This window comes from Stegodyphus dumicola, chromosome 9 (genome assembly GCF_044657685.1).
Source record: "Stegodyphus dumicola isolate Sdum_Otavi_A_Nest chromosome 9, ASM4465768v1".
NCBI lineage: Eukaryota > Metazoa > Arthropoda > Arachnida > Araneae > Eresidae > Stegodyphus > Stegodyphus dumicola.
Window position 1 is genome coordinate 124,138,660 of NC_140776.1, and position 20,275 is coordinate 124,158,934.

A 20,275-nucleotide genomic window follows, 5' to 3' on the forward strand; every position below is an offset into this window, starting at 1 on the left:
CTCTAGAAAAATTATTCAGAATAAATATTTTTATTCACAAATATGAAAATCAACAATGATTCAGGAATAATTGAATTAAAAGCTTAGATCACAATTACGGGGGGGGGGGGAAACTGAAATTTACTATTTACAGTATTTACTCATCTTTTGTACTATTAATTTTCTCACATCCCATTTTTTTCCCGGCGATTTAATTTTTGTAACATATTTACAACTTTTTATTACATATTTATTATTTTAATTATTTATCAATTTATAATTTATTTAATAATTAATAATTTATTTAATGCTTTGTTTTATTTTTAATAATTTATTATTTTACTTTTAATAACTTATTTTAATTAGTCCAAAGGGGTAATTTGCCCTGAAGGACTATAAATGTTGTTTTGGCATTTTGCATAGGTTCACTACAAATGTTGGTTCACTTTTTCAAATTGTTGCCACCAAATATTATGGACCTGTGATATATTTAAAGAAATTAAACAATGAAAATCTCCATAAATATATGCATATTTCTCGCTATGGGATAAAGCAATGGTATTTAGAAACATCAAATTTTGAATAACGTAATCTACCATCGATTATGGATCGAAGCCCAAATTTGGAATTTGTTTTATTGATTTCATATTGTGCAACACTTTAACGAATTTTTGATTAACAAACTCAGTAATTTCAAAGCAAGCAGTGGCAACGTTGTACAGAAAAAACATTTCTGTCTCCAGCATGTGAGACTGCGGATCGGAAATTCTAAAGATATGCTGAATTTAAAATTATTTTGCGATATTGCTCTTGAACTGAATTTTATGGTTTAACTGCAAAGAGCATAACACACAAACGCAATTTGAATTTCGTCAATCGCCTCAGTAGAACGAGAGATATAGAACTGTCCTTTCTTTTCTTCCTTTTTGCGCAGTGTACATATATGAATGAATTAACAAAGTAAAATTCTTTTAAATTTATATTATGGTTACTGTGCCACCAAATTTTTAAATTATTAAATGTGTACCGTGTTCGGGGGAAAAAAAAAAAGACTTGAGAATCACTGCTTTAAACCCATAGCTGCAGGGTAATTTTCTCTTTGGTAACAAAGAGCATGTGAAATTTGCTTAATTATCATATTTTATAAATAACAAATTTTATGATGATGATCTTATGATAAACATATTTTTATCTTAAAACTCTATCGGAATACAACTGAAGAAAAATTCAAATAATTTTAACTAGAGCCAAGCAAAGTAACATTAAAACTATTTTTAATAATTCCAACTAGCTCAAGACTGCTGCAAAGCTTCAGCTTGAAAAGCACAGTACCTATGAAACTCAATAAAAAGAGATATGCCTCCATCAGTTTCAAATACTATATGTTTTGAACATAGATTATGTATACATAATGAAAAGTTATGGAATAAATGCAATTAAATATCAGTGCAAATAAGATATTCAATTTTATTGCAGAAATACAGCCAACCTTTCTGCTACCAAGAGATGAACCTGGTACATAATTACCAACTTCCAATGGTCTTTCTTATTAACAAGATGACTGGCCTTACATTTACAGTATGTGCAAACTTAATCTCAAATAAATATACACAGAACAATTCCCGGTGAAATGCAAGTCTTTATTAATGCCTGTTACATCATTATTTTAAATTAACTGACAATAAAATGTATATTCAAAGCTTTCCAAAAATTACTGATATATTTTCTTTTTTGATCATTCCTCTTTGTTTGGAGAAAATATATTGCCTCTCACTATGGCTCGATTAGCATCACATACAAAACATAAATTTCATCACAAAGCATTACTATTTTTTTAAGAAATCAAATATTTGACAACTTAAATATTTTGTAAATTTTACTTAATGATATTACATGTGTTATTAAATTCTGATGGTATCATATTAAAATAACACAGCAATACTGTCTGCAGTAAAACTACAATATGAATTTAAAAGAATGAATAACAATTACAGACATTTATATACATTTAAAATGTATGTACATGCAGTAACAATCCACATTCATTTATACCTTCTAAAAGCAAATACAGATACAGCTATGAGCACTTTGAAAGCTCTCCATTTAGAAATGTAATCTATCAAACAGTGCAAGAAATTTAATATTAGAAAAGATGAAGCACAACAGAAGGAAAATATTCAAATCAAAGAACAATAAGTAGGAAAAGAATGACTTAAACAGCATTTTTAATACTTTCTGAACACTAACTTTTTTTCTTTGCAAGTAATGTTCATAAAGAACTTTTCAGGTCTAAATGGTCTAAATTGTGTTAAACACAATTTTGTTATGAAGAAATTTTTAGATTAAAATACACTCCTTAGCATATATTGTCATTCCTTTGTTGCAATAAGAAAGGTAATACCAGATTGATTAGATTTATTTTTAAATATATTTACTATAAAGAAGATACAATCATTAAAGAAGAAAACAGTACCTTACAGGATAGATTTTATTGCAGAAAAGCATCACTTTATAGCATTTCGATCCAGAAATTCTGTCGGCAAAATTTTGATTTATTCTTGAGTTTTATTACTGATTAATCAAAGAACACCAGTTTTCATAACTTGCACAAAAATACTGTAATACCAGTTTAATCACCCTTTTTCTACACCGTGTGCAATCAATATGAAAAAGTTACATAAAGACCTTTTGTTGCAAATGAGAAGTTCAGTTTAAAATCACTGGAAAGACTCTACTTTTAAACAAGATCTTATGCAACATGCAAGTGAAAATCTCTTTGTGGATCTTTATCTTTAAATTCAAAGGATAGAGAATAGATTAAAACTGCATAAATTTTCAACTGTGAAAAAAATTCAGCACCACACATTATTTAAATTTTTATTAATGTTTAACTTTGGAATTGTAAGATTACGCATTTTGTCATGTGGCAATATAATGGAACCTTGGTTCATGAACAAATTTTCTAAACAAAGAACGATTTGAATGACAAACGATGTAACAAGATACAAACAAGTTAGTCGACACAAAATGATATCTCAAAATGCAGTTAATGGAGTGGAAGAAATAAAAAGAAGAAATAAGTCTATCTTCAGAAAAAAGAGTTCAGAATGAAGGATATTCCTTGTTATTTGATCCATGAAATTTGTGAAAAATGAGTTAAGGAGCAAAGTTTCATAGAACATTATCACCCTGATCAAACAATTGTTAACCATACATAAATATTTATAATGACAATGCCAAGTCTTGCTTTAGGAAAATTTTAAAACACAGAGAAAAAGAAATCCCAGCATTCAAATCTTGAATGGGTCAAAGGCTCAATGATTCTAAAGCAGGGGGTCAGCAATGTTAAAAGGAAAAACTCAGAAAGACCCCAGATACCTGATATCAATTTCAAATAACATTTTCTGCCCTTTAACTTCTTCACCATTTTCTATTTAAGTTGTCAACTTCTGTAGATCTACATTAAAATTTAATTCAAACTTTCCGTTTTTTATGTTTAGTATTGTGTTAAATATTGTGGATGTGCTACATTTAATGAATTCCATTTGTTTTGCATTACAAACTTGCATGCAAAGTCAAAGTACTCTTTTCTAAGCAATCATTTGGGATCTGAGAATGGATTAATTCATTTTACTATAATTCCTATGGCGGGGGAAAAAGTTTCGGTTTACAAATATTTCGGATGATAAGCCATCTTCGGGAACAAATTAAGTTCATGAACCAAGGTTTCCCTGTATTTATTATGTTACAACACTTTAACGGAATTGCAGATAAGGATATTTTCAAGTGAATATTATCACTTTTACACTTACTGTGTTTAATTTTTTAGTATGTTCTAGAGTATAATGAATCTTACTGCATTTATAATAAAAATTAATAAATGATAATGTTTTCTTATATAAGTAGAGAGAGAAAAAAAAAAAAAAAAGACTTCCATAATTCAACCTTAAAATAAGATACAGTGAAGTACTGGACAGCAAATGGAGTCAATTATTGCCTGATAATTAAGTCTGCAAGGTTTCCAGTACATTATATCATTTTGAAGTTATCTCAATAGTACAGGGTATTGGAAAGCCAACAGCTAAACCACCTACAGTTTGACAACCAGACTTTTAAAGTTTTTTTTTTTTTTAAATCTTAAAAACTTTTAAACATGGAATATTGGACAGAAAATGGATATAGCCTCATTTGATGATTAGGCCTGTGAGATTTTGTTAGTCTTATACAATATTAGATGCATAGATAGTTTTGGGAAAATATATACATAGTTGCTATATCTTTTTCTTATAATATATGCTTCCATAATTTGCGTAGTAAAAGTGTAAAAACAGAATATAGAATTATCTTTTGATACAATGCTAAAAAAATTTAATATGACTGACAGTAGTACGAACCATTTAGAACACTTAAAAGAATTTCAGCAGCTTCAATGAGTCCATTTCATGAATAGTTTGTTTTAACAAACATTGTTTGAAATGGCCAGACACTTGCAACTTAATGCATTCATCAAAAATAGCTGATACCCATTGGTCATTTAGCCACCTCATCACCAAGAATATTACCCAATGTGACTGCTTTTATAGCAAAGAGAAAGAGAAATTCCTTCTCAGTTTAGATGGAGAACACCCCAAGTAATGGATCTGAAGATCTCCCATCTCTCTTCCCCACAAAATAATCTCACGAGTACTTTAGGTTTGTGCCCCTCAACCACTAGATACTTACACATATAGAAAGAAGCCTTCCCCAGGATTCCAACTTGGGTTGAACACTATGGCAGCCAGCCAGCACTAACTACTATGTTATAAAACATCTTTATCAGCAGCTTTAAATGCACAAACTAAATATTGTTTAGACATCATAATACATTACCCTAAAATGCCAAATGAGCTAAGATATTACATTCAGTGAATCATTAATTTTTGATAGCAGTGTATATTTTAATTGTAGAAAAAAGCTTTTAATTATATATTTTATTACCTTCATCAGATTCTTTTAAAATTAATCACAGTATGGTTATGCAGACTGGATAAACAGAAGAGAAATAAGTTGAAAAATGTTCAAATGATTTTAGCAATTATAAATTATAGCTGCCATAATTTTGCAGACAAACAAATGATACAAAAAAGTATATTTATTACCTTCATCATATTATCACAGTATGGATAGGCAGACTGGATAAACAGAAGAAAGATAAAGCGAAAAATATTCAAATGACTTTACAACTAAATTATTGTGTCTATACTTTGTACACAAACAAATGACATGAAAAAATATAAAAAAACACTGCACAGATTATTTAATTTATTCAATTTATTTATATTTAGAAAAAAGATATCAGTAAGTATATATATATATAAGTAGACTTAAACTGAATATGGAGTCAAAGATATATACAATAATAATGAATAAATTAAATTATTTAGAAATTCTAGTCAACTGCAAGAACAGAATTCAAAATGATTGACTGATTGATATTGCATATTCATGATTAGAACACCATAACCCCTTGTTATGGGCTTCTTGTTATATACAAAATGTACTGAGGTAATAAAACACGACACAATCTATAAATGAAAGGCAGTAGAAGATGGGAACATTTCTGAAGAATATAATAAAAATCCTTAATTTAATAAAACAGATAATTACACACATACTCTGGGAAAAAAAATCAATCCTAGAAATACTCAACCAAAAATAAGGGGTTTTTTCTTTTATTCTTTTTTTTTAATCACTTGACGATTTGAAAGCTATTAAAATTGAAATTTGGCCTCTTTTTGACTAGACTACTCATTTACACATAAATTCAAATTTTTAATTATGTACTAATTTTTTTAATTTTGAATTAAATTATGTAAAATTACAATCTCTTAAAACTGACAACAATTAAGTTTTATATGAAATGACACATTAAAAATAACAAGAAACAAATTTAAAATTTTACATCTGATTTTCAAATTTAAAATTACATCACTTTGTAAATTTAATGACATGCAATAAATAACTAGCTAAGCCTAGCTAAGATAAAAAAATTTATGAATTTTTAGAAGAGATAAAATGCCTAATACATATGTAGATGGGCATATAATATAAAAGAAAACAATCAAATAGACCAAGTGATAAAAGTGCCTACTATCTAAAGGTAAAAGAGTCTACATTAAGGCTTCCTCAACGAAGCAAAACCAAACAGTTTTTTTAAACTTCAGATAATTTCAAATGAAATCAGTTTCAATACTTTTCTATTTATATTCTATTAAATGATGATATATGTAATTTGAAATTTTTTATTAAATATTATTTAACAAGAAAGTATATTTTTCAAAAGCAAGAGGATTGCAAATGATTTTTTTTCCCAAAAACATAGTTATGAATCACTTTGCAAAAATATTAAATATATTTTCAGATATTACTTTATCTATTTATTTATTAACAGAATGGAGATCAAGTGAATTCTCATCACAGAAAAATCCTAGATTTATTGACAGAAGGATCACAGATTGCAAAATTTAGAAATTTTAAAAGAAAAATCTCACAAATATTATTATTTTAAGTTGATTTTAGTTTTGTGAGAACAATTTTCTGACTGGATTATGCAATTTGAGCACTGATTAGCACTATAAATCAGCTTACAAATCCATGTTCTTGTACACATGACTAGTTTTAAAAACCCATGACAATCACCAATTGCTTTATACTTTTTCAGTCCTCCTTAAAGTATTATTTTTCCCACTCTCATAATCTAACATACAATTAATAGATATAGAATAACAGAAATATTATGTAATCAGCATCCCAATTTATAATGTACATAACAGTACTATTCCGTTTTGAGGACCGTAAAAAATCGCCAAACTATTGTTGATGCCAGTGCTGCCAAAAATAACTGCGGCAACCCTAATGCAAGAAAGGAAGTATAATAGTAAATAACTATCTAAAGATTATTGTTTTAATTTACATGAAAGGTTTATTTCATATAATGCTTTTTATTATTATAATCTATACAAAAAAGGCTAAACATAACTGAATGGAAGCATAAGAGTAAATAACTATTTCAGACCATTATTCTAATTTATATATAAAAAAAGGCTAAACATAACTGAATGGATTCCTGCATCGCTATTTCACTATCGAGTGATCGCTAAAGTATAAGTTCATCTCGTTGGTTGTTCAAACAATTTTCTATAATGAATGATGCCTTTTCTTTGAAAAAATTCTATTGCAGACTTTTCGTCATGGGCTATTCCCAAATTGTTAAATCCATAGGATATCAAAAAAGGATTTAAAAATTAAACTAGTATTTCAATGGCATCTTAAGAAATATTATTTAAGAAATATAGAACTATCTAAAGTTACGCAATTTGAAATCAGCGCGTACACTAGATTTGGCACGCTGTTAACTGGGCATGTTTGCTAGATCTGGCGCTTTTGCACATACATTTTCTCTGCAATTTTTTATGGTCCTCAAAACGGAATAGTACATACATAATTTATCACAATATTTGACAGTATAACAAAGTTTCTGTTTAAAAGATCCATTCTCCTTCCTCCCCATATTTATGGTTATGCATCTATATTTCTGATTACATATTTATAATTATTATTAAAATTACAGAGAAGCATAACATGTAATAATAATTCATTTCTCTGGAATTTCAAAAGATTATATTTAAATTTAAGACTGTTTATATTACACAAAGGGTAAAAATTGATTAAGACAATGACTAGAATATGAAGAACAGAAAATTATCAAATCAAGTTAATGAAATGTACACCCCAGTGGCTCTCAACCTTTTTTGCTCCATGAACCCCTTTAACCACTGCAAGAAGATCATTCTACTCCTCCTTTCCCAAACTCGAAAAATAGATATACATTTACTTAGATTTTTTTTCAACATACTTTTATAAATTAAACAACAAAAAAGTAGAAAAAATGTTAACAAACACCAAAACTTGAATAAGAATTTTTTTATATTCATAAAACTACAAAGTTAACCGACAAATAAAAAGCTAACCACATTCTCCCTCTAGAAACTATGAAATCCCCCCTGGTTGAGAACCCCTGATACAGAGATTTATGGAAGCTTTAACATACAAAGCATTACACATTACTTGAATTTCATTATATATTAATCACATATAAATGTTTTATATATAAGTATTTATTAAGTAAAACATAAAGACACTGAAAGAAATTAGGAACCATGATCAATATTAAAAACTAACTCACAAACCAAAAGCAGTATTAATTACAGTAATATTAATTAATCTAAATAATAATAACTCCATTTATTCTCACTAAATACACAGCACTTCCTGAATTAGATTACAGTATGCTACAGAAAGATAAGTGCATGGAATTATTCTGAACCCTCTCCAAGTGACTATTGCTGAAAATGTAGACTGTTTCTGAGAACGTAAATAAATAACATTATTGGTAATTATATCAGTATTATACAATCATTCCCTAATTTGATCAGGACCATTAAATTTGCTTTAAGATGATCAAAAAATGTCTAATTTTGTTATTAATCTACAATATTTTTAGAAAATTAAATAAATCAACGATTTACATTTTTAATTCTTCTACTAGCTGAAAAATCATTTTCATGAAAAGCAGAAAATGGTCAGTTCAGATTTATGAATTTTAACTTTTTTCAGCATAACATACACACATAGTAATCCACCTGAGCATGCACATCTCAAACCATGAATTTTGAATTTTTAAAAATTTATTTCATATTTTTATTTAATTTTACAAATTTAATGAATTTTAATTTAAAAACTCAACAGTTTAAACAGTGATTTGAAAGTAAGCAGTGGTAACACTGCAGGCTATGAACTACTTTTTATCTCCAGAGCACCAGACTGCTGCCATTCCGCAAAATGTAAGATATTTTGATATTTTGATATTTAGTTAGGTGCAAGATATTTAACTTTCAAATTTAAGTCTGTCTGTTAATGAATAATAAGCTAAGTGATTAAAAAGCAATAAAAGTAACTCTTAAGAGTATTTTTTCTACTTTTTAATGATTAATTTGAATAATAAAACATTTAAATCATGACTTGTCTGATTAAAAATATTAAATATTTTAATGAAGTTACACTGGCTGGACTCATTAAAACAATTGTAAATTTATATATATAATTACAAAACATTTCTTTTGAAAACAAAACACAAACATGCCCAGTATTTTCACGCTTCAATTTCTGGTCTTTGTGAAACATTTGTTCTAAATTTACTTTACATATATATTAAAATAACTATTTTTGGCCACTGGCTGTGGAGGCAACTTATTTATCCAACAGTGAAGATAAAGAAGTGATCAATGCTCATAAGGCTTCAAAGCACTGTTTTTGAAACCATTATGGTTGATTAACTTTATTTCCACATACCAGGTCACGTGCAATTTTTTTCTCATTTATTTAAAATTCTCTAAATCTTAGATTAAGATATCTGCAAAGCATTACATTTAGAAACATTATTAAAATTAATGATGATACTGCTGATAGCCACTCAGGAACATAGCTCGTAGACTTCAATGGATCAATGTTTCTGTCCTGCAAAACTGTGTTTCTTATACTTGACTTTTTTCTGCCTTTGCTGTAGTGTCAGCTTTTGAGTATTAAAACAATCAGCAATGACATGATAGCTTTCAAAAAATAAGCATCTTGGTTTCATTCATTTCTTTGGTTCTTTAAGTTTTTTCCCTTAAACATTTGCAAATTTTTTTTTTTTATCTTCCAATGAGACTAAAATTCAGTGAGTGATTGAAAATGAGCCCTGATTAAGATAAAATCAATTATGTAAATCAATAACTGTTACGAAAAACAAATATTTTCTTTAACATATTTTTTTTCTTTTTTTTTAAATACTATTCTTTAACAATATCACAAATTAAAAGCTACATAAAATTTTTGAAGTTCTGTTTCTCTATCACATTTCTTATTCACCTCTATAATTAATTTATAGTTTCCTTGTTAAATAAGCTAATACAGTCAAAAGTCGTTAATCCGGACTCGTCGGGACTTCGGCGATTCCGGATTATCGATTTTTCCGGATTATAGATCATCAGTTTAAATCTGGTAAGATGGCATGCAGAAATTACAAAATTAAAAATATGAAACCGTAATTTATGAAATAAAGAACAATTATGATCTAAAGGGTATCAAAATTTACAAAAAGAAAAAGCTTAATATTTATTTGTTTACTTTATTAAACATTTCCTTCAATGTAAGTTGCTTCGCTTCATGTGATAATACTTTCTCTTTAATTCTATTAAACAGACATAATTTCTTGTTTAGTTACAAAGTTCCGCTGTTCAAGTCCTACAATTGCTGTGTTGAGAATACCGACTAATTTGTCAATCGAAATGTTTTCGTTTTCAATAACCTCTGGGTCACTTTCTTCACTATTGGAAGTGAATTATAATGACGAGGAACTTGATTTAAATCATATCAAAGACGGAGTACATCAAGATAAAATACTACACTTAATTAATACGGAATTATAAACCAAATAAAATAAAAACATCTTCCCTGAAGATAAGGATAGTGCTGACAGATCAACTTCCAATCCGCCGCGTGAAATTGATAAACAGATTTCGGATCTCAAAACATACTTTCGCTTTGTAGATACAAATTACATATTAGTAAATATATATCGGAAATTCTATTTGACATAATCTTTCTAATCTATATTGCTCTAACAGTCTGCAAAAAATAATAAGCCGGATCCAATTCGAAGATTAAGGAACAACGCAATCGGCAACATTAACTGAATTAGATAACTTTAGCTTAGCGTATAACTCCGTTACAATTTAAACGCGCATGCGCACAAACATATTCGCAGCCGTAAGGGTCTTACGCGCTCTCGTAAACGCCTGTGCCTCTCTCTGTGAACGCGACGCATGCGCAGAAAGTTTGTAGCTTTGAGGTCCGGATTATATATCATTCCGGATCATGGGTGTCCGAATTAACGACTTTTGACTGTATACCACATTTTTATTTTAGATTTAGATGTGCACCATATTATTACCATTTGATGTACCATATTTCTACTTTCTAAAAAACTTTGAAATCCTCAACAAAGGTAAATCCAATTATTAAAATTTTAAGAGCCATCACAAATGGTCATCCTCTCCATTATAATTACCTCCACAGATTACCAAAATCATCTTGAAACCCAAGTAGTCACTTAAGAGAGAGGGTTCACTGTATATATGCATGGATACAGAGATATATGTGTAACTATTTATTGACGAATTCAAAATAATTTCCTTGATACAACAGTTTACAACCAGTTTTTTATAGTATATTTACACTTTTTTAATGCTTTTAATTTTAGTATTATCTCTGTGGACACAAAAAAACTATCCAGACTTCATTAATTTTTATTTCATAAGAATTTGTACAATTATGATTATATGAATGAAATTCCAATTTATTTATACAAATATAAAGATTGCAACAGAAATGAAGCAACAGCAACTTTCATTAGAAGTGGCAAGTAAAATAAATCTGACTGTATTCCAAAGAAATATATTAATCCTTTACTTAATTCCAAAACGGCATATCACCAAATACAACTGATTCAACTGTTTAAACAACAAAACATTTCTTACACAACAAACAACTAACTAATTAGAGGCAACTGATTAAAGCACAGAACTACTTCTGAACATTAAAAAAAAGGGGGGATATCTTTCTTAGTTTTTCAACTGGAAAGGCAATAATCTTTCATTAATGTTAATAAATAATAGCTAAAATCCTTTTCTTTGAAATTAAGTCATAATATAGAAATCAACTAGAAAATGAACTTGTGTTTAACATAATAAATATTTATATGTCAATATATGGAAATTTAAAAAGAGAATTAAAATCATTCCTAAATTTGACAATGCCAAACATTTAAAAATGTGAACTAATTGAAGATATTTAAATATGATCTTTTACCTTATTCCATATCTTAACACTAGATTACTCACTGATCATTAATCTAATTAACCCACTAACACTAACTCAAAAACAGTACTTGCACAGTTTTAAAACTTAAAAACTCCACTTCATGAAACAGCAATAATATGATAAATCAATAGAATGACAGGCAAAGTTAATAAGAATACATATTAACAGGATGGAATGTATTTTTCTAATGAATTGTAAATTTTTTATTAACTCCATAAAAATTAAGAACTAGCTCACAATATGCACTAACTGTTTTACTTTCACAAAAAGCCTCAACCTTCTTAGTAATTTTAGGATAAGTTTTTATGCACTGGAAGAAACTTGTAAAAATATCTCAATTATTTACAGCAATTTCTTCTAATTTTGAAAACAACCAGGCCATAAAATTTAGTACCTGATTTTTTCCCCCTCCTCTTCTCTTCCAATATTTAGAACTAATAAAATGTATATACAGCACTTCGGAAGAATGCAGTTTTTACTCATAACAACAAGTGACTCTGCAGACGTTCTCATTAAATAAGAAAGGTAATGATATGATATTCCCTCCCCCAGTTTTCTCGTAAGTGACTTCAGATGACATTTATTTTTAAGACAATTGGTAACAGTATGTGTTATTACTGAAGCTCTTACTAATTTTAAATTAATCATAGATGCAAATTCAGTTATGAGGTCCTGGGAAAAAAAAAGAGAGAGAGAGAGGGAAGGAAATAAATGTTCTTTTCCTTTGCTTTTTTTTTTTTGTTTGTGTGTGTGTGTGGGGGGGAAGTTGAAGATAAAGGAAAAAAAGCTATGTTACGAAGCTAGAAAAAAATGCATTAGAACTCAGCTTAAAATTAATATTACTTGTATTTTGTAACATAAAATATTAGATTCAACTACTGACAGAGAGAATAACTTAAAATATATAAGTATTCATAGCAGAATAATTATTACAACACCATGCATGTCTAAAATTAAGGCAACAAAATAAAAATTATTAAATGGACTAGTAATCTGAATAATGGAACTTCTATTTAAATAGTAGCATTGAATTGTAGTATACTATTTACATGAAAAGGCAGACCTTACTACTATTATGAATATTTAATCAATACCTCTATACATTGTACTTGTTACCTCATAGAAAATAACAAATGTGCAATTGGAGCACTGCACAAAAAAAATTGGTAAATAAAATTATAATATGAATTAGCCAATTCTGATTAGTGTACTTCAGCATACACTACTATGAATTAACAAAAAATTGTACAAACAGAGCATTATTTTCAACTCATAGTTTTTTTACGAAGTCACAGTTACTCACTCTAATTCTTGGAGATAACATTTTATGAGTTTATGTTACTGCATTTGAAATATAGGCAGATAGTAATGAAAACAACCGACACTGTCATTTTATTTGTAATAAATCACAATATGTATGCATTTATTTTATGAATGCAAAAAGAAAATGCATTTAACATAACTTTTTCATCACATCCCTAATATTAATTATTAAAATATTACCTTCATTTATCTGTTATAAAAATTAAGCTATTTGAGGTAAATTTTTTTAATCAGCATTTCATGTTATTTAACTTACGTGCACACTGATGTACAAAATTAAAGGATAACTTAACAAATAAACTTTACTTACAGTTCTTAGTTTATATGCAATTCAAGCTGCTATAAATTTCTGTATATGGAAATTGAATATGAGGAATAATGAAATATGGCAATATGCAAAAGCTGTTGTGTAGAATACACAAATAAAAACATCACTATAACTAGATGAGCATTAAGACTTGCTATTATTCATACTCTGAAAGGTTAATGAAAGTCAATGTGTTTTAACCTTTTGAGGCCGGGGCTTTGGTAGAAGTAAAAGCTACCAAAGGACGGGGAATCTTGAACCGAATGCTTCCCCCCTTTAAGAAATCACCTCCTATTTGCAACAAAGATTCTTGTGTGTAGTTTAATGGATTCTCAGAGGGGTGCATCTATGTCACAAAAGGAAAACCTTTGAAAGAGATAAGAGGTTAAAACCCTAGGGACGTCAAATTTGATCCCACTTTTCAGCCTGGAAAATGGGGGGAAAAGACATGGCCACTAAAGTGGACAACCCCGTCTTTTCAAAGAAAGGACTCTATGGCCACTATAATGGCTATCCCGTCTTCAAAAGGTTAAGGTACTGCCACTCAGAGACATATTTCAGATGAGCTACAACAACTACCGTTGTTGTTGTTGTTTGGCCAATTGCAAAGGCATCATTCGTTACCAGATCTACATAGAATTAAATAATTTTCAAAAAAAGTATCATCTCAACATGAAAGCACTTTTGTAGTACAGGACATTCTCTCCTGAGATCAAACATCTTACAGTTTGAAAAGTGATTTTTGACAAACTTTCATCAACATTTCATCAGATAATAGGAAAAAGTGAATTTTTATAAATGCAGTTTGCTTTTCTATCACATTAAAAGGTGCTAAACCCAAGCTCCACCTAATGGATGATAATGCCAGCCTTCATTGAACTTGTTTGGTCAAAGACTCACCAGACTCGTACCCTATTAAACATGCCTAGGATACCTTAGAATACTGAATTGCAGAATGCCAACCCCCAACAAGGATCTTGCAGAAATACAAATTAATCCCTTAAAATACAGGGGCATTTAAAATTGACAGAAAAATGAGACCACCATGGAAAAATGTTGCCAGCATTGTATATTAATTTGATGTGATAATATACTGTATTTAATGTTTGAAACAACAATAACTTTAATTTTTCCTTTCTGTTATCATATGAGTAATTTCTCTTTGAGTTACTGGACAATTCTACAGTCCACAAATAGAGTAATATACCTCTTTTAAAGTTCTTTAAAATTGCATTTCACTTCCTTTCATACATAGCTATAAATATTAAATTTCCTACACTATCCTTTAATTTGTACATCAGCAGTTTGTTTTCAGATCTAATAGACTTCATAAAATAAACTTCAATTACAAAAAATTTCTCATAGATTCAAAAATCTGAGTGCTGTAGATCATTAGACAGATGCTAAACATTTGCAATGATTAATTATTATTCACCCCTTTTCATTATCACCTTCCATTAACTTCATTTTTTTTTTTAATACTATACAGTATGCAAATAATCTAAATTTTACAGAAAAAAAAAAAAAAAGTTTAAATGAACTATTCAATTGTATGATTGTAAATGTGTTAAATTATAATACCTGATTACTGTACTGCTTTAAAAATATTGCTTCAAAAGGTGTTTTAACTATCAGATTTTTATAATAGGAGATACACCTATAAGTAATGAAAGACAAGTATACAGTCTCCAGGCCAATGAGTAATTTTCAGGTTCATACTTATTCCATATAATCTAAAATTAACTTTTATAATAATTAACTAATAAATTTTATAACTAGCTTTCTAATTTGAACTTTAAGTCATTTTTGCTTGGTAAAAAAGTAATGAATTCATATGAAGACAGAATAACAATGTAACTGGTGGAAAAGAATGTTAATGCCTCCTAAAAATATTAATAGTTATTATTTTATATGGATTTTCAGGTTTACATAAAACATATACCAAAACTATTTCACTTAATAATTTGTTTTATACAAACACACTGTCCATACCTTTTGCTACAAATATAAATATTGATAACGCTCCAACTCAAATATAAATAATGAATTGATAAATTAATTAGGAATAAAAACAACTGTGAAAGGTGCCCTTTTCTTTGAAGGAAATGGTTATCACTTGGTCATCTTTTACTCTTCTAAAAAACGTTATGTACCTTGATTCACAGTAGTCACCACACTTTCTCTTGACTTTAAAATAAATTCAAGCTATGCACCTTAATAAACCTAATATTTACATTATGTCAAAATTATGCAGGCTATTATTACTGGGGAAATGGCCTGGCTAATTGCAGTGAATGTTTTTCAGCGTGATATATGCGAAATATTTGACTTAGAACAGGTGCTATATCTGGGTCGCTAAGCCACCGGCAGGCACTGGTAGGATTCTCCAGCATATGAAGGAGAGCTGCGGATAAATAAGCACATAAGAACAGAACATAATGTACATGCAAAACAGTGTATTCATTACAGTAGGAAACAGCAAAATTAAAAATAATAAAAGAAAGCTCAAAACTTTTTGTGCTCAAAGGATAGCTCAGAATTTTTACCTCCCAATAAAATATTGTTACAAAATGTACAGGCGCGGTCAGATGGCTTCCCCGCAAAGCAGGTTTAGGGTTGCTATAAAATGGCAAGGGAAGGCAGGGTTCCCACATTTGGCGAGAAATCGCATATTTGGTGGTAAAATTGGCAATATACCTTGGACTGTTGAAGAACCTTCTGGAACGAATTCTTACTGGTTTAGCCCAGAATGTTCTCGAACACAAAAGCTATAAAAACCCTGCTGATACGTGGACAGTGCGAATGAGTTAGTATCGAGTGAGTGTGTCTGGTCTAGAGTGCGAGTATCTTATCTAGTTAGTTCGTGCAGAGACGATTGAGTTGACAGCTGGCCAGCGAGTGCCGAGTAGGTCGTCGAGTGCACCGAAGGAGTGTCTTAGTGCATCGTCGAGAGAGCATGTTGAGCTCCGGAAACGACTGAACCGAAGAGTCGGGAGCTGTGCTCTGTGTGTCGAGTGCATCGTGAGTTGCAGCGTGGAGAGTCTCGAGAGTACATGGAGTTCCGAGAAGGACCAAGCAGAGTCGGGAGCTGTACTCTGGTACTTTGCAATGAAGCTGTCTCCACCGTGATAGCCTGACAGTGTGAAGGCTGTGTCACTGATTGTTCAGCGTGTGTATAGTAGATCTTTGACTACTGTAAATCGTGACTTATGGAGCTGTCCTGACAATACTGACCAATAAAGTGTGTTTCGATACTTCATCAAGTGTTGTCGTTATTCACTCCATACAAACTTCCATACAAACCCCATACAAACTCCGTACAAACGTGAAGGAAGAAAATAACGTAACAACTGGTGTCAGAAAAGAAAAACGCAACAATATACAAGGATAATCCAACAAATGTGAAAGATTTAGAATGCCAACATAAAGAGTAATTCAGAAAGAAGTGCAAAGTTCTAACAAGTAACTTCGCATTCTGATTAAAAAAATTAACTATTAATATGTACTCACTGAGACAGATCTTGCACTTCTATATGTTAAATATGAAGGTTTACTTACTATAACAGAGGTTCTTGTAATATTCTATTGGTATCTCAATATTACACTAAGTATAGGAAGTGTCCAGGTTAATGGATGTAAATAAGTATATATTACAGACCACGTACTTACAGACACGTACCTTATAAGAAATAGACTAACCCAATTGGGTTTTCTCCCTTGTCTGAGGCATTCCTGGCTGTCACCTTGATCACATCTGGATGAGTAGGGACGACTTGCAGAAATTTAACAGTGGTTGCCTATTGCAGCGTGTCAAGAAAATGCTCGTTGTAGCGCCTCATTTCACAAATTAGAACTTCTACATATTTTTATTTTTGAAATTGAGATTGATTTTTTAAAAATTTAGCATATTTATCAAGCATAATTAACGTTCCAAATAATTATAAAGCTATTGCATGCTTTCAGGGCTGGAGATTTTTTAGCTTTTCCTATGCTGTAAAGAAATTTGTAACTATATCTTTTAGAAAATAATATTTTTAATCTGAACTAATAGAAAATTTCAAACAAGCAATTTTCTCTTGCAATTTTTATGCTTTTTATTGTTGTAAATAAGTAAAATATACTAAAATATTTAAAACCGAATTTTTGAAAGTTTTGTTTAAATTCTAAACTGTGCTGCTTTTTTAAAATTATAGATGAGTATTATAGCACTGTTTCTATAAAGGAATTTTATTTCAATTATATTTCCTAATACATCATAGTGATAAACACTTTTGACTCCTTAATAATTTTTATACATTTAATTCTAATACTAAAATTGTATTTAACCATAATAATTAATAATTGCTTGTATTTTATACTGTATATATTTATTTTTAGTTCTGCATAAGATTTTTTTTATTTACTGTTAATTTAATTTATTAGCCCAAAGGGGTGGTAGCCTAGAAAGGCTGTTAGATTCGAAGCGGCATTTTGCGCTGTTTCACTATAAATGTCCGTGTCTCCTTGTAAATTGTTAATACCAAATATTATCTCCCTGTATTACATTTAAAGAAATTAAATAATGAAGAATCTGCCTGAATACATGTATGTTTCTCGCACTGTGACAAAAAGCCATCAAATTTTGAATAATGTAATCCTTTACTCGAACATGGGCATCTGAACGGCCGAATTTCGAATTTGTTTTAATCTATTTCATATTTTGTAAAACTCTAACGAATTTTTAAACTCTTATTAACAAACTCAGCGAGTTCAGAGCGAGCACTGTACGGAAAATAACAGTTTTTATCTCCAGTGCGGAAGTTCTAAAGATATGTTGTTTTCAAATGTATATGGTTTACCGGCGAAGAACATGATATTCAATAAATATAGGTAACACACAAAACCTTAAGAAAAGGTTCCTTTTGGGCGTAATATAAAATCTGAGTGCTTCTAGATTTTATTTTACCCTTTTTTCCCCCCTTCATTACACTCAGAAAATTTTATGCTCCAAATTTATAAATTACTAAAACCACTTTAATGTTAATAAGTTTATGATGATATAATCAAATAAATGATTGTTTTGTAATGTTATTATAGTTTTGAAAATCACTGCCTGAAAATGCTCATTAAATTAAAAAATATATATATATATATCAGATCTTGTTTAATTTTACCTTATTCATTTCAAAGCATCACATACTATCAATCTTATTTAATTTTATGTTATTTGTACGCATAATTAAGTTCATAAATTTTGTGCTTAGAGTTTTTACTGTTTTACCAAAGTAAAGATGTTCGTACAAAAATTACACGTGAGGTGACGTGCGCCCCACCCACTGGGTTAGTCTATCTCTTATAAGGTCCATGACTGCAACAATGCACAGGACAGCCTCTAGGTCTGCAATGAACTGTGGAAGGCCTCTCAGATTTTCCATGTACATTCCCTCGTATAGATAATCCCACAAAAAATTCAGGAAATATGAGAAATTACAGTTCTTTCAAAATGATATGAATTTGCTTTTATTATAAAGTGAACATTTTAAGCTAGGGATTGGTTCTCAGTGGGTTCATATTGACCCACTAGGGTCAACAGTCAAACATAAATAATGAATTGGTAAATTAATTAAGAATAAAAGCTGTGAGAGGTTCACTTTTCTTTGAAAGAAACAGTTATCACTTGGACCTTTTACTCTTCTAAAAAGCTTTATGTATCTTGATTCACGGTAATCACCATACTTTCTCCTGACTTTTTAAAATAAATTTAAGTTATACACCTTAAATAAATAAAATGAAAAATAACTAAAATTGTTTATTTTTTTAATCAATAGCATCTTTTAAATATATAATATTATATATTTTTATGCTTTATGCTTCAAATTTTAAGTGCAACATAAAAAGCAAAAATGCAAAAACAAAAAAAATTCAGCCAAAAAAAAATATGAAGAATGCAAAGCTAATGAACCACAGCAAAATCTACACTTATTCTTTATTTCATGCCAGCCATTGAAACTTATGACAAGTTTTGGTCAACTGGCAATTATATCATCAATATGTATGAGCACTCTTTACATCCACGGTTTTTAAAAGCATTGTGACAAATACTGAGTCACAAAGTATTCTTTGAAAGAAATGCTATTCAAATAAATAAAATCAAGCTTGAAACAAAGAACAATGATATGAATAAACATGATTAAAGTACACAATGCAAATGAATAAAAAATTTGTAAATAACTTTTTGAAGAACTTTGAAGTTCCTACAACTCAAATAATTAAAATAAAATTCTTTAAAAAGAAAAAAAAAATGTAAAAAATAACAACTGTGATTACAAAATATATTATTAAAAAATATTTTTAAGAAAGAAGAAACAACATATTTTTTTCACACATTCAGAATGAAAGGTAAAGCAGAAAGATTAAAATAAACAGAAGTTTGCCAAGTGAACTACTCTTGGGAAGCAAAGACAGTGTACTAAAATATATTTATGAATATCTCTCCAAATTTTAGAAAATTTGGTTTTTAGGCATAATTTGCATCACAGAATCGAAATACGGGAAAAAAAAGAATTGGCAAGTTATTTCAGGAAAAGTCTAATTTTGTATCCAAAATCACACATTGGAATAATGCTATATATCCTAAATCCTGCTTCTAGAGACATGAAAAACATATAAGTTGAAACATATAAATGTGTCGGCTGGCTGAGTAGATTGGGTGATACAGAGCTGTTT

At 29.4% G+C, this 20,275-nt stretch overlaps 1 protein-coding gene across 3 annotated transcripts in view; it reads right to left on the minus strand.

Moving 5' to 3' along the window:
- Positions 1 to 1,598: 1,598 nt before the first annotated feature.
- The window catches only part of Kpc2 (Kip1 ubiquitination-promoting complex subunit 2), an 88,773-nt gene continuing 70,096 nt past the window's right edge, over positions 1,599 to 20,275 (minus strand). For 2 of the 3 annotated variants that reach the window (XM_035353219.2, XM_035353218.2), the window contains exon 10: positions 1,599 to 15,974. In XM_035353219.2, coding sequence (XP_035209110.1) covers positions 15,832 to 15,974 — 143 coding nt within the window. In that variant the 3' untranslated portion in view covers positions 1,599 to 15,831. The remainder of the gene's footprint in view (positions 15,975 to 20,275) is intronic. The other variant, XM_085824050.1, reaches the window with a different exon arrangement.